General features: G+C 37.5%; 1 protein-coding gene across 1 annotated transcript; it reads left to right on the top strand.

Moving 5' to 3' along the window:
* The first annotated feature begins 982 nt into the window (after positions 1-982).
* Positions 983-13,527, top strand: LOC127787609 (ATP synthase subunit O, mitochondrial-like). The gene is made up of 6 exons (XM_052315672.1): positions 983-1,177; positions 8,722-8,909; positions 9,022-9,093; positions 10,038-10,150; positions 12,537-12,623; positions 12,731-13,527. Exons 1-6 carry the CDS (start codon positions 1,056-1,058, stop codon positions 12,857-12,859), a joined length of 711 nt encoding a protein of 236 aa, XP_052171632.1. The 5' UTR covers positions 983-1,055; the 3' UTR covers positions 12,860-13,527.
* The last annotated feature ends 203 nt before the right edge of the window (positions 13,528-13,730 follow it).

Below are 13,730 nucleotides of genomic sequence, written 5' to 3'. Positions count from 1 at the left end.
GAATTTTGCTTAAGAGAAGGAAAATATTTTAATTTAAAAAGTATTATTAAGTAAAAAAGTCTCAAGAGATTATTAATGTTAAATTATTTATCAAAATATTACAATAAATTGCATAAAAAAAAACTACACAAACAACTTATAATAAATCACATTTTTAGTATTCTTTTAAAAGAAATATTCTTTATTTTCTTAAAAAAAATCAAAATTAAACCCAATGATTCCTCAAACAATTGTCTCAGATTTAATATTGGTAGTTATATTTTGGGTTCTGAAAAACTTAATTTAATAATTAGTAAAAACCAAGTTCACGAGGGTACTACCACGAAGAAATTCAAAGGTCGAGCTCGAGGATGTAGTTATTTGATAAAAAAATCTACTTATCGTATAAGAATTATAATGAAAGATACATTCTTTAGAGAAATATATAGAGATAGATTTTTTTCCATAATTAAAAAACTTGAATTGAAAATAAGTATACCAATACAATAGATCATAATAAAAGAGTACGAAACAAGAAATAAATTTATTTGATTTTAAGAGGATTGATCTGTTGTTTGCGTCGGACAACCTTATGTTGCCTGATGCGGGTCCCATCCCCACCCCGTGCAATTGCCCCTCCCCATAGTGGAGCTCATGTCGGGCAATATAAGGTTGACCAACATATCAATTTCGTTGATTTTAAATTTGGTACAATTCAAAGTTATCATTTTTTTTATTTACATAATTAAAAAATTATTTCAAAGTATAGAAAAAGATAAAAAAAAGAACGTAGAAAAAGATCAAAATATATAAAATTATATAAAAAATTACGTTCAAAAGAATATGTGAATATTAATGGTATTTTAAGATTTTTTTGGAAATAGTATTACTATCAAAATTCAAAAGAAGAGACTTTGAAACAACGTACACGTGTCCCAAAGGGTACCAGTGGCGCTGAAGAAGCGTGCATTCATGAATCACCCTAACATTTCCCCGACTAAAAACTGATCGTTTCTGTCGTGTGTCGTCTGTGCTGAACAAAAGGATTATTAGGCGGCTTCTTTGTTTCGGGGAAAATGGCAATGGCTGGGCGTCTGAGATCATCAACCGTTCCTCTCGTGCAGAGGATTCTGAGATCGGCCGATCCTCTCTCCACCATCCAACGTTCCTTGATTTACCCTACATCACACATCCCGAGGTATTCCGAAACTTGCAATTTGTTCGCTAATTTCTTTTCTGGTTCCTATTCTGAACATGACCTGCCTACCGGTTGATTTTGTTAGTGTTTTCTTGTCTATATCATTCGATAAGAGAAAATTTTTGTTTTGATGGGCTTTAGGGGGTGTTTCTTATCTTTTTTTTCAATAGCTTTTAAGTTATTTAGTTCTTAATTTATATAAAACTTAAAAATTAAGTAACGTTGTAAGGTTTGGATATATGTACTTTTAAACTATCAATTAATAATTATGTGTTTTGTTTCAAAAAATTGATAAACTATCAAAACTTGACAAAAGACGAAAATAGATGTATTGAATGATGCAAATAAAATTTATAAAAATATTAATTTTTAATAAAGATGTTAAATATATTAATTCAATATATATTAAAATATATATATGTTATATATATATATATATATACAATGAATAAAGAAGTGGGCGAGGGTGAGAGGAGGTGACAATGGAAGCAACGGAGGAGAAGATGGAGGTGACGGCGATGGGCTGGGGCGATGGACAACGGCGATGGAGGAGGACGGCGATGCAGTCAGATGGAGGGCGATGGACGACAAACGATGGCAATGGGTCCAGTTGGAGGCGGTGGCGAGAAAAGGCAGAAGGATGAAGAAAGGTGTTTGGCTGGAAATATATATTTTGTTTTGAGGGTAAATCAAACACTTCCTTGGTCAATGCAAAAAGCTCCTAGGAGCTTATTTGGAAAAGCTTGGGGGAGCTTTTCTCAAACACTATTGGAAGAGCTTATAAGCTGCATAGCTTATAAGCCAATCCAATAGCTTATAAGTGGTCAAACCAATAAGTCAAACACCCCCTTACTCTGTACTTTGGACTTGTGTTGTCCAACAAAAAGGGTTTGTAAAAATGGCTTAAAGATATTAGTTGACCAGCTTACGAACTGTTGCAAGTGAACAATGGATGAAGTTGATTTACCGGGAAGGGTCTGTTTGGTATATCGAAGAAGGAAAATGTCCCCAGGAGTTTGGACTCTAGCTGGCTGGAGAAAGATGAAGATCCGAATCAACTTAGCCTAGCGAGTAATAATTGAGTTGAGCTTTATGTCTCTCTTTTGAAGGAAATTGAGCTTTATGTATGTTGTGCCATTATTTTTCTACTTGATTTTTCAAGGGGAGAACTGAGTGTTAGGCGTTGTAGCAATCGTGGACAGATCATGGCGGTAATCTCATAATTGGAACTAATTGTGGAATGCATAATTATTTTAAAGACTAAAATAAGGAGATTCATTTTCTCTTTTGCCCTCCCCTCATGAACATTTAGACAAGCCTGAAGGTTTTGAGGCTAATGAGGTACACAAGAGGTTAGTGCAAAATGTTGTCAATGATTTTGAGATGTGATGATAAAAGAGATAACCGAGATTGTATTATTACTCCCCCTAAGTTGCTCTCGGGAAAGATTTAGACAGATGAAATCTTTATTGCATTCCTTAGCAGGATGGGAAATTTGGATTACTTAAGGGCTATTTAGTTGTGGAAAACCAGTCTTATTTTCTAAAAGATTTTTCTACAGAATGTAGAAAATTAGAAAGCTTATTTTTACAATTTATGATACTAATATTGTTAAGAGGTGCTGGTTGAGTCCTCCTCATGATGAGCAACTTCCAAACTGGGATCGGTGGTTGATGCTGGTGGTGGCTGTGGCTCATCCATGGACTGTTTTCTCTTGTACACAAAAGGTGAACCCTTGAATCTAATAGGAGTTGACAGCTTAGGCATAGCTTGTTCATCAGACTGTAGTTGAGAAACATGCATAGGGGCAGTAGACAGAATGGGATCATTAGGAGTTATATCAAGGGTAGGTAACAGGTTCTCGAGATCTAAATCAGCAGGTCTAAGGGAATTTTCCTGCTGTCCAGATGAAGAAAAACCAAAGAAAGATTGGTTTTCAAGGAAAGTTAATCTTTTGAGACAGAGAATTTTCGAGTGGTTGGATGGTAGCATTTATAGGCCTTTTTGGGTAGGAGAATACCCAAGAAAAACACACCTAAGATCCCTAGGATCCAACTTCTCCCTATGTACTTTAGGTATGTGGACAAAACAAACACATCCAAACACTCTAAGAGGTAAGGAAGAATGAAGGGTAAGATCTGGGAAAAAAAATGCTAACTGTTGGAATGGACTCCTATTTTTCAGCACTTTAGAGGGAACCCTATTTATAACATAGGTGGCTGTTAACACAGCTTCTCCCCAAATTTTTTTTGGAATATCATGATGATGAAGAAGGGGTTGGGTGACATTGAGAAGATGTCTCATTTTCCTTTCAGCTACTCCATTTTGTTGTGGAGTATCAATGCAAGAGGATTCATGAATAATACCCTCTTGTTGGAAGTTCTGATGCAAGTGATTATTGCAATAATCCCTTGCAATATCAGTCCTAAACTTCTTGATAGGAGTGCCAAATTGGGTGTAAATCATTTTGCAAAAAGAAGGTAAAACAGACCCAATGGCAGTCTTATCTTTTAGAAGAAACACCCAACACATACGAGTACAATCATCAGTGAAAGATATAAACCATTTTTCCCTAGAACAGTTTGCAATCTTAGATGGACCCTAAATATCAGAATGAATTAGATTAAATGGTTGAGAAGAAAATTTATTGCTGATTGGATAAGAAACCTGATGATGTTTAGCCACAATACATTCATCACATTGAAAATTGTTTGGATCTAAAGAATTGAACAAAGTAGGGAACATTTGTTTTAACAAACAAATGGGGGATGACCTAACCTAAAATGATGCAACCAAATAGAAGAGATATTAGAAGTAGATTGAGATAAGCAAGCCTCCCCATTCTGTTTCCTTTCAGAATAAGTGTTCTGTCCTTTCGAGATAATGAGTCCATTGTGCTCATTAGCCACACCAATCATCTTCCCTGAGTCCTTGGCCTGAAACTTACATGTGTGGAGAAAAAACAGTAAAACAGTTCAAGTCTTTAGTTAGTTTATGAATAGAAATCAGACTTGCTGTCAATTTTGAAACATGAAGAACATTATTAAAGGGCAGCCAAGGGTTAAAAGAAACTGTGCCTTTTCCAGAAATAGGCCCAGATGTTCCATTTGCAATGGTAACGTGTTTAGTGATTTTAAAGGGTTCATAGGTGTCAAAAACATGTAAACAAGGGGTCATATGGTCAGTGGCTCCTGAATCAAGGATCCACATGTTATTCCTATCAGATTTAGGAGCTGAAAAAATCCCAGAAGTTAGTGATTTACCTTGCTGTACCAGTGAGCAAGATGCTCCATCTTGGAATGCCCGAAGGAAGGCTTTTAGCTTGCTTAGCTCCTCTGGATTTAGCTGAGTAGAACCAGCCTCAGCTATGTCCCCTTTATGAGCAACTTCCTCCGGATCTTTGTTGGATATATAGCCCTGAGGCTTCATGTTCTTGAAGCCTCCAATTCGGCCCAAAATAGCTTATTTTCCATGCAATTTGAAGCATGTTTCCCTGGTATGCCGTGGCTTCTAACAATATGTGCACCATTGCCCCTCATGATTGGACCCTTGGTTATGAACAACTTGTTTTCCAAATTTAGTTCCTCCTCATTCTTTGTTGCTGGTCACAAGAGTTGACCCTTCAGTGTTATGTTTTGTAAGCATAGTATATTGTCAGATTACAAGTTTGACAAGAGAGTTCTCGAGGAATTGATAACGAGAATTGGGAGAGAATAGAAGATATTTGGGAAGGAGAGAGAGATCAGAACAGAGAGAGAGATTTAGAGAGAGAGAATTGGAGGGAAACTAATTTCCAATTTCATTCAACATGTGTAGTTTGGCACTTGATCAGTTATACTGATCCGGGCTAAGTTTGGGCTCCAAAAACGGTTGGTCCCTTGCCCATGTGCGCTTACAATGGCTAACAACATGCTGGAACATTCATTCTGCCAGCATGCTAAAATGGAAATTCAAATTCTAGTAGCCTAACTAACTACACATTTATTTAGATTACTCAGCTAACTACCATAACACATATCTTCTATTCTCTTCACTCCTTATGATGGCAAAAACCTCATTTAGGCTAGGAAGTTTATCCTTACCTAAAACTTAAACCATAACTTGATCAAACTCAAGGTTTAGGCCTGCCAAGAACTCAACAATCCGGTCCCTTTCAAGCATCCGATTGAGGGTGGCAGCATCCTCACTACATACCATCTTTATTACCTGATATTGATCCAGCTCTAGCCACAATCCTTTCATCTTATTGAAATAATCAGTAACTGATAACTGACCTTGTTTTGTGGTACTTATCTTAGTTTTTACCTCGAAAAATCACCGATGCATCCTTGACCTTGGAGTAGATTTGTTGGACAGTTTTCCATATCTCCCTTGCTGTGCTCAAGAACTTGTAGTTCTTGCTGATTTCTGGCTGCATGGTACTCCATATCCACGACATGATCAGGGAATCTTCCACATTCCATACTGTGAAAGATGGATCCTCCTTCTATGGGGGTAATCTGGTTAGATGGCTACCTTTCCCACGACCCTTAACGAAAGTTTTGATAAGCTGGGCCCATTGGAGATAATTTCTCCCATCTAGCCGGTAGGATTGATGAACACTCAGTAGTTCTCCTCCTCCATTGGGTTGATCAACTGAACTGATGTCTCCAGAACTCATGGTAGGGGCTGTTGTTTCCGAGATTTCAGACATGGTTTTTTGATTTGAGCAATAAGGTTTAAAGATGGCATGGAATGAATCCTAGGTGAAACAATGCAGGCTGTGTAATAAAGGCAATAAGGTTTAAAGATGGCATGGAATGAATCCTAGGTGAAACAATGCAGGCTGTGTAATAAAGGCACTCAAAGATGAAGAAAAACGATGAAAGGGCTGTGAGCTGTGCAATGAAGGCACTAGGGTTTATCGTATCAGGCTAAGATTAACAAAACCCTAAGGAATGAATAGGGAAACCGAAGTATTATTCCTGTATATCACAAATGATACAAGCAGCTTCTTTAAATACACAAGCTACCAAAAATCTAGGAATTTAAAATACAAAACCAACAATTGATTAAGGAGAGATTTTTTCTCCTAAATCTTAGGAATGGATGTAGCCTTATCTTCTCCTAGCAATTAGGGACGGCAGCTGTAGCTTATCTTAATCTTCTTCCTTTAATAATTTACTTCTCAGTAATCTGCTGCATATCGTCTTATCTTATTATCAGAATCTTGTCGCCTTGCTGCTGACGATAATAGATCACATATGGAAGGACTCCAAAAACATTACCATGCACACACAATCAATCCCACGATGCTCAACAAAAACTTTTTGCTCAGAAAGAAACTGTTTTTCTGTCTTCAATTTAAATGTTATCTTGATCTCTTTAAAAGTAAAAGGGGTGTATCTAAATTTATTAAAAAAGGCAGCTGCTTCCAGATTATTTTTTATACTGATTTGACTTGCTTTACCAGAGGTGTGCGTTTCATTTTAGATAATTCCAATCTGATTATATGTATATTGCTTAGGCAATTGCTGCTGGGTTGTGTTTTACATGGATACCTCTGTAAAAACTAGCTTCTTGATTTAAATATTACTAAGATCTTTTTTCTATAATGATAGATAAAATTCTATAGACTAGAAAAGTACCTCCTGTGAGGGCAAAGCTTATGAGAAAAAGGACCAACACCCAGTGTTACAAAGAGCAAAGAGCTTATATATCACAGGCATACAAATATCCAAATTATGGATCAAAAGCTTGACAAAAAAGTGACTTTGATTTCTCATCCACAAAAACTGAGTCACTTCATAATATGATTAGGCACTTGATGCTTAATGACCTTGAAAGCTCTGCTATTGCTCTCCATGTAAGACCACATCATACAAGGGGCAGCAACTTTCTGAACCCAAAAAGAGAGTCAAGCACCCACAACCCCGTAAGTGTTGACAATCCAACACTATTATTGACGTTGTCTTCTATGCACTGAAAAGGGAGTCGCCAATGGAACTTTACTGGGGAAAAAGGAAGAAAAATAAAAGAAAGGGCATTCCAAGTGTATGAAGCTCTCCATTTTGCAAGGTTCAGGAAAAGTTTATTTTTGTACGTAGCTTTACTTTTGCTTTGCAAAGAGGCTGTTTTCACAACTCAAATTTGGACCTTCTAGTCATAAAAGAACAACCTTACTGATACTACCAGGGCCCACATTTATATTCTAGACCATGAAAATGGAAAAAGTTGAGGCCCAAATGGCCACTGCCACTCCATAAGGAAGTAATTAGTCATCCCCTTGCTCTTTTTGCTCATGAAGCACTAGCGCAGCACCACTCTAGGAGTGTCGAGTCTGTAGATGACTTCATGAGAAGTAAGGCAATCCCTGCTTGACAAAGAAGCTCCTATAAAACATGTGAACAGAAAATGCCTGTCTTTGCTGGAAAATATCTCTTGGCTAGAAATGGAATGATCATGAGATCAGTCACTCTATCATGGAGGTTATGCCTGAATAGAAAGTTCTAGGCCATGCCATTAGAGGATAGAGAGAAGCTTTCACCCAATACCCCTTGCATACTGTTACTAGGTGAAAATGATTAAGGAAAGATCCGTGAAGGGGTTTATGATCCAGCCAATCCTGTGGCCAAAACATGGTCATTTTCCCTTCAAGAGGGTCAACCCAAAAAACTCAACCCACCTGGTTACAATGAACCCTCCAAAGCCCAACCAAACAACCAGCCCTTAACAACCCCCCCCCCCCCCCCCCCAAAAAAAAAAAAAGAACCTACCCCCAAATGAAGGGAAAAAAAAAAGACCATATTCTCTCCTCAAAAAACCTCCAGAATCAATTTGTGACCTTATTACATGCTGATCATGATTAAGCACATTAGGGGCAAGGAGACCAAAGCAGAAACCATAGCATGTTCTGGGTTCCATGAATTAGAAGCTGGACTGCCAAGAAGAAATCCTGCCTCTTGACCTGGGTAGATATGCTATTGAATCAACTTTTCCCTTACAAAAATATGTTCTCTAGGTCCAGTCAGTGGAAGTTTTCTGTGCTTTATGCCTTGATGGAGGTCTGATGCTTGAGTGGAATACTTTTGATGAATATTTAATGGGTTAATGTGGCCATCTTAACATGCTATTCTCTCTATAAAGAAGGATGCCCAAAGCTGATACATTTTCTTTCCCTAACAGGTAATTTTGATAGGGAAAAAAACAGTGTACATTGTGTATAAGTTCTACGGGAGTGGCATATTTGGTTATTCCAAAGGTGTTTTGATACACGTGCCAAGTTTTTGGTGATTACTGATGATGACAGAACTTCCATCAACTTCGAATGTTTAGGGGCTATTCAGTTTAAAAACAGTTTCCACAGAAATTAGAAAACAGGTTCAAATGACAAAACCTTTCAATTTTATTAGAAAAAAAAAATCAATTTTCTACTTTTCCAACTTTAAACTATGAAATGGAAAAGACAAATACACCTGTTCTCCAAGATTTTCCTTACTAATTTGGACTGCGTATTCCAAATGGAAAATACAGTTCTTTCAATTGGTCTTAGTTCTCAAACACAGCCCTCCTTATGCACAGTCCCTCATCATTGCTCCTCTCCTCTTCCACCAGAGTCTTCATGCACAGTCATCACCATTGCTCCTATCCTTCTCCTCTGGCTTCTTCCCTGATGTTGCTCCGTCCCTCACTACCCCTACTCCTTCCCTCCTCTGGCTGTTCTTCCCTCATGCACATGCTTCCATCTCCTGCTGTTTTCCCCTCTGTTCTTTCCCTTTTTTCTGGTTGTTCTTTCCTTCATTCTTCCTTCCACCCCCCTTGTTTCTTAACTGAATATTATTGGCTAGTGTTTATTGCAACTCCAGCAATGTATGATTCCTTGATGTTGGAGGAGTTCTCCTGTTTGGGTTTGCATAATTCCTTGATGTTGGAGGAAGGTGTCCCCTTTTGTCAATGCTGAAGAAGGCCCTATAAAAAGTTCCCTATTATATTCAGAAAATTGATAGAATTTTGATGTTGGAAGCTATTTATCATGCAAAAGAGTTTATGATGCATTGCAGCAATTATTGGACCACCCAAAATGATCATGATTTTCCTCTAAAATTGTGGGTTTTGGATTCTGTTAAGAGGGATGAGCTCTATTGCAGTATTTATGGGTTGTGACTACTGACTTGTGATTGAGGTCTGGTACACAAATTTTTGAATTTGTATGTTGAAAAATGATCATTTTGAACGTATTTCCTAGTTTTTCAAAGTAGAATAAAATATTCCTATATTTGACATTTCAACATGTTTTGTAAATTTTTGTTGGAAAAGGAAAATTGGAGGTGAAGTGGAAAATTGGATAATGTTTTCTACAATTAAACAACCCCTAAATATCTCACACAGACAATACTTGCAAAATGTCAAGTGCTATTATCTTTGAATGTAGCATCTCACAAGTTTATCAGCTTCTTGTGGTTGAATCAATGTTTCTTGAATTTGTTTACATTTTCTTCCTTCTAATAAGGTTCTCTGCTAGCTGAGTTTTGTTATGATCATGTTGTTTTCCCCAAAGACTAAACCTTTATTTATAAAATCATGAGTAAAACTTGAATTTGTATTTCTGGCATTTTTGTGTCTGTACATAATTGAACGAGAATCTGATATCTTCTGAACCTGTTTTTACAATGTAGGACCTGTTGTCATCTTGATGTAGATACTCTAGACCCAATATATTTATGAGATGTATGTAGTTGGTTCTACTTGCCTTCTTTGCTATTGCTAATTGAACCGTAGATGGTTGATTTTCATTTCACTTTTCAAATTCATTGAGTTGGTTGGAATCAATATCAGTTTCTGTTAACTTCTATAATTGTCTTTTTGTTTTATTTGATTCCAGTTGTTTTGGCTGAGAATGGGAGGCTAAGAAACATAGAAACCATAGCAAAGAGATTTACAGAATTGACCATGGCCCACAGGGGAGAAGTGAAAGCTACTATCACAACTGTTATTGTAAGTTCTACTTCTTAGAATTCAATTTTTATTCAGATCAGTATGTTTAAGAGTTGAGTCTGGAGAATGAATACGAAATCCATGGCTGTTCTTGTCCTTCCTTTTTTACTCTCTGTGTGTTTAGATAGGCATTCAGTGCTGGAGTACAATTATAGAAGGAAAAATGATTGATGTTTCCAACTTATTAAAAAAACAGAAACAGAACATGCTTGTTATTAGCTGCTGTATATTGGAGTCACCAGGATATGATGATATGCATTTTCTTTGAGCAAACAATCTTTGGAAAGTTCTATTTTTTTTTCTATATTTAATTATTTGTGCTTAGATCCTATATAATTGGAGTTCTCAAGATTCTTGAAAGGGATTGAAGATCTAATGACTTGTGAAAGATATGAATAAGGAGTTGTAGGAGGTAAAAAGCACTTCAGTCCATTCCATATGAGTGTCAGGCTTGCATCACATAGAACATTTATGGATAGAACTTATGAAGGGGTCTCATAAAACCAGTAATTGTTGTTGGGCCCTTGTTCTTTTATTTTAGGTTCACATATCATCTAATATTTCATTCTCCTGTTATATTTTGTTTGATATGTAGAGCATATGCAAGAAAGTACATGCTGGATTTTATAGGTTATTTGTTTTGATAATTCTAGAATGCTTGTAGGTTCTTTTGTAATTCTTCTTGAATTTTCTGGCCATGGGCTTTAGGTTTAATCTGTATTGTGCTACTTTTAAAGTTGTGATTGGTTTACATTTGTAAATCTGATTTAGTTTTAGAAAACAGAAGGCACAGGTGCTAAGTAGGATGTTGGGGAAGAGAGTCACTACCTGCCTGAAGGTAGCAGACTCGCCCTTACTACAAGCACCCTTTTGCAACTTCTACTCATGTCATGCCTCTTTCTACTATTCCTGTGCTTGAGAGTAGTAGGTTGGATTGGTTGCATCATCAAATTATATATATGTTTATTTATTCTCGTGCCGGGGGGGGGGGAGGGATGTTTGGGGTGAGTTAAGGGTATAATTTGGTGAATTGGAATAAGGTTTGTTCCATAATTTGGTGAGTTGCAATCTGGATTGCAGTTCTTTGGTGGCCCCAGATCACAGAGACTGCAATCAGGATCTCCAGGAATGGGGATCTCTGGCGTGTATGAATTTGGTTAAAACAACTTAAAGCTAGGGAGGGGGAAAAAAAAATAAAGTCGGAATAATTATCAAAGACAGTTAGAAAAAAGAAAGCTTGACTACCTTAATCCTCAATCATGTGGCTTAAAGTCAGAAGATTAAGCCACGTGATTTTTTATGATATTCTTAGACACAAAATAATAGAAGACTCCGACCCCTAGAAGACAAAACTCCTGTAGCAGCCTTGTAACCAAGTTAATGATACTTAGCCAAGTCCAATATGTGCTCTGTTTTCAGGTGTGAAAAGAAACCTTATTCACACCATAGAATCCGTGGATTCCAGGTTGACCTTCAGATAATGTGTTAATTATTCTGCTTTCTAATGTATTTGATGATGAGACCAGGAAAAAAGGCATTCCGATGCGCAAGGCACCCAGCTTTGTGAGAGTTGGTGAAAGATCATTTTTGTTCTCAGCCTTAACCTCAGGTTGTGAAACAGCACTTTTTAAGTGCACAGACATCAATTCCTTCTTCTTAATGTGGTGCCTTATTTTCTTCATATACCTTTCATGATAGCAAAGCCTCATTTTCTCCAATTCTTAAACATGTTCTTCAGTACTGAGTCTTGAGTTGTCTTTGTGGCAACTCTTGCTCCTAGTAGCTCTGTGTTATGATTCTCTATTATTTGTGTTAAACTGAATATTATTTTAACTCTAGATTTTTTGAGACCTAATAGATTTCAGTAAAATGGAATGGGCTTTTTGTTGCATGCTATTAAGGATCTGTTGTCTATTTAAGGAAAATTTGATAAGTTCTTTTATGCTATTTTAGGGCATGGTTAGGCACTAACTTCTGTGGGGGACACTGCCCCTGTGAGGATATTTGACAGTTTCCATTATAAGAGGGGGGGTGGGGGGGTGGGGGGGGCGAAGAACTCGACTTATTTGGTGGTTTCCTTTGTCGGTGCATTCAATCTCATTAGCAATCCAGAACTGGAAGCTCTGAAGTGGCAGGCGAAAGAGTTGAACCATTTAGTTCTGTGGTTTGCCTGAAGTCCATACAAATTCTCCTGTATGTTTTGGCATCTGTCCTTATGTAAGTTGATTCTGTGATTTAATACATGCTGAAGTATTTCTTCTGCAACTTCTGTTTCCTCAAATTTGTTGTGACAATTCTGATTTTGCAAGAAAATTAAAGTTTGATGTTGGTGGGGGTGTTGGCAACACTTCCTTTAAGCTCTTACAGTTTTTGGCTGTTCATGCAGCCTCTACCTGCAGAAGAGGAGAAAGAGCTGAAAGAAACCCTGCAGAATATAATTGGACATGGGAAGAAGGTCAAGCTTGAGCAGAAGGTATTTTTACCTGCAAACTTTAAACCGCTGTGTGTTCGCCCCCTTTCTGTCTGTTCTTCAACATTGTTTCATATTGAAGTTCTCTAATTTTACCATTCCTATGCCAGATCGATCCCAATATTATTGGTGGAATAGTGGTGGAATTTGGGCAAAAGGTTTTTGATATGTCCATTAAGACTAGAGCAAGACAGATGGAGAGATTCCTACGGGAGCCAGTCAATTTTGGTAGCCTCTGAAGAGAGTGGCATGTTTTTAAACCTTCTAATCGACACTAAGAAGGACAACCTTCTTGTTGCGTTTTGGCTTTTGAGTATCATGGCCTCTCTCCCCCTTTCATGTTGATTGGATTCATCTTGTTGAAAATAATAAGCTACCCAGTTGACCTCAACACTTCTTGCGTGAGTTCCTTAAACGTGTACTAGAAAGGGTTAAAAGCCCCTGGTCTTTCGTTTGGAATAAACCCCTTAATGGATGATCGTCCCACCTATTCCTAGATATTTGTCTCTTGAAAGTATTCACTTTTGGAGTCATGAATGGCATTTGTAATGTACTACATGTTGAGATAAGGGCAGCAATCATGTCCGGGAAGAGAAGAACTTTTATTTGATCAGAACAAATGTACAGAGAAACCTAGATGGCTTTTTCTTGTCTTGATAACAAAGTAGCATGTTGCTTGATTGTAGCTGATAAGCATGGCAAAGTTTTCAATACAGCTGTTTGTGCACTGCCAGATGAGGCGGCTTTTTGAAACATTTGAGTAGCTTGGGGGCTTTCTTCTCTCTTCACTATTTTGTCCCCAGATCTTGCTGTCCCCATCGGCATGCATGATCATCAAGATTTCATTCCCCATCTCCTAAGTAGATTTTCGACAGATGTATTGACCAGACCCCGAAGCAAAAATTGATATTGTCCATGTATGAATGTGATGACAGGGATGTTTACTTAGCCTCCCCCCCCCCCCCCCCCCCCCAACCCCCCAACACACACACACACACAACAGACAAAAAAGGAAAAAAACAAAACAATAAGAAGGTGATGACAGGGATGTCTGTTGATGACTTGATGGATTTCCGATGATTATGGTGATAATTTCGTACATAGATTTTG

This window comes from Diospyros lotus, chromosome 12, assembly GCF_014633365.1.
Source record: "Diospyros lotus cultivar Yz01 chromosome 12, ASM1463336v1, whole genome shotgun sequence".
Lineage (NCBI taxonomy): Eukaryota > Viridiplantae > Streptophyta > Magnoliopsida > Ericales > Ebenaceae > Diospyros > Diospyros lotus.
Note: the sequence above shows the minus strand (reverse complement) of the source record. Positions and strands in the feature narration are given on the sequence as shown.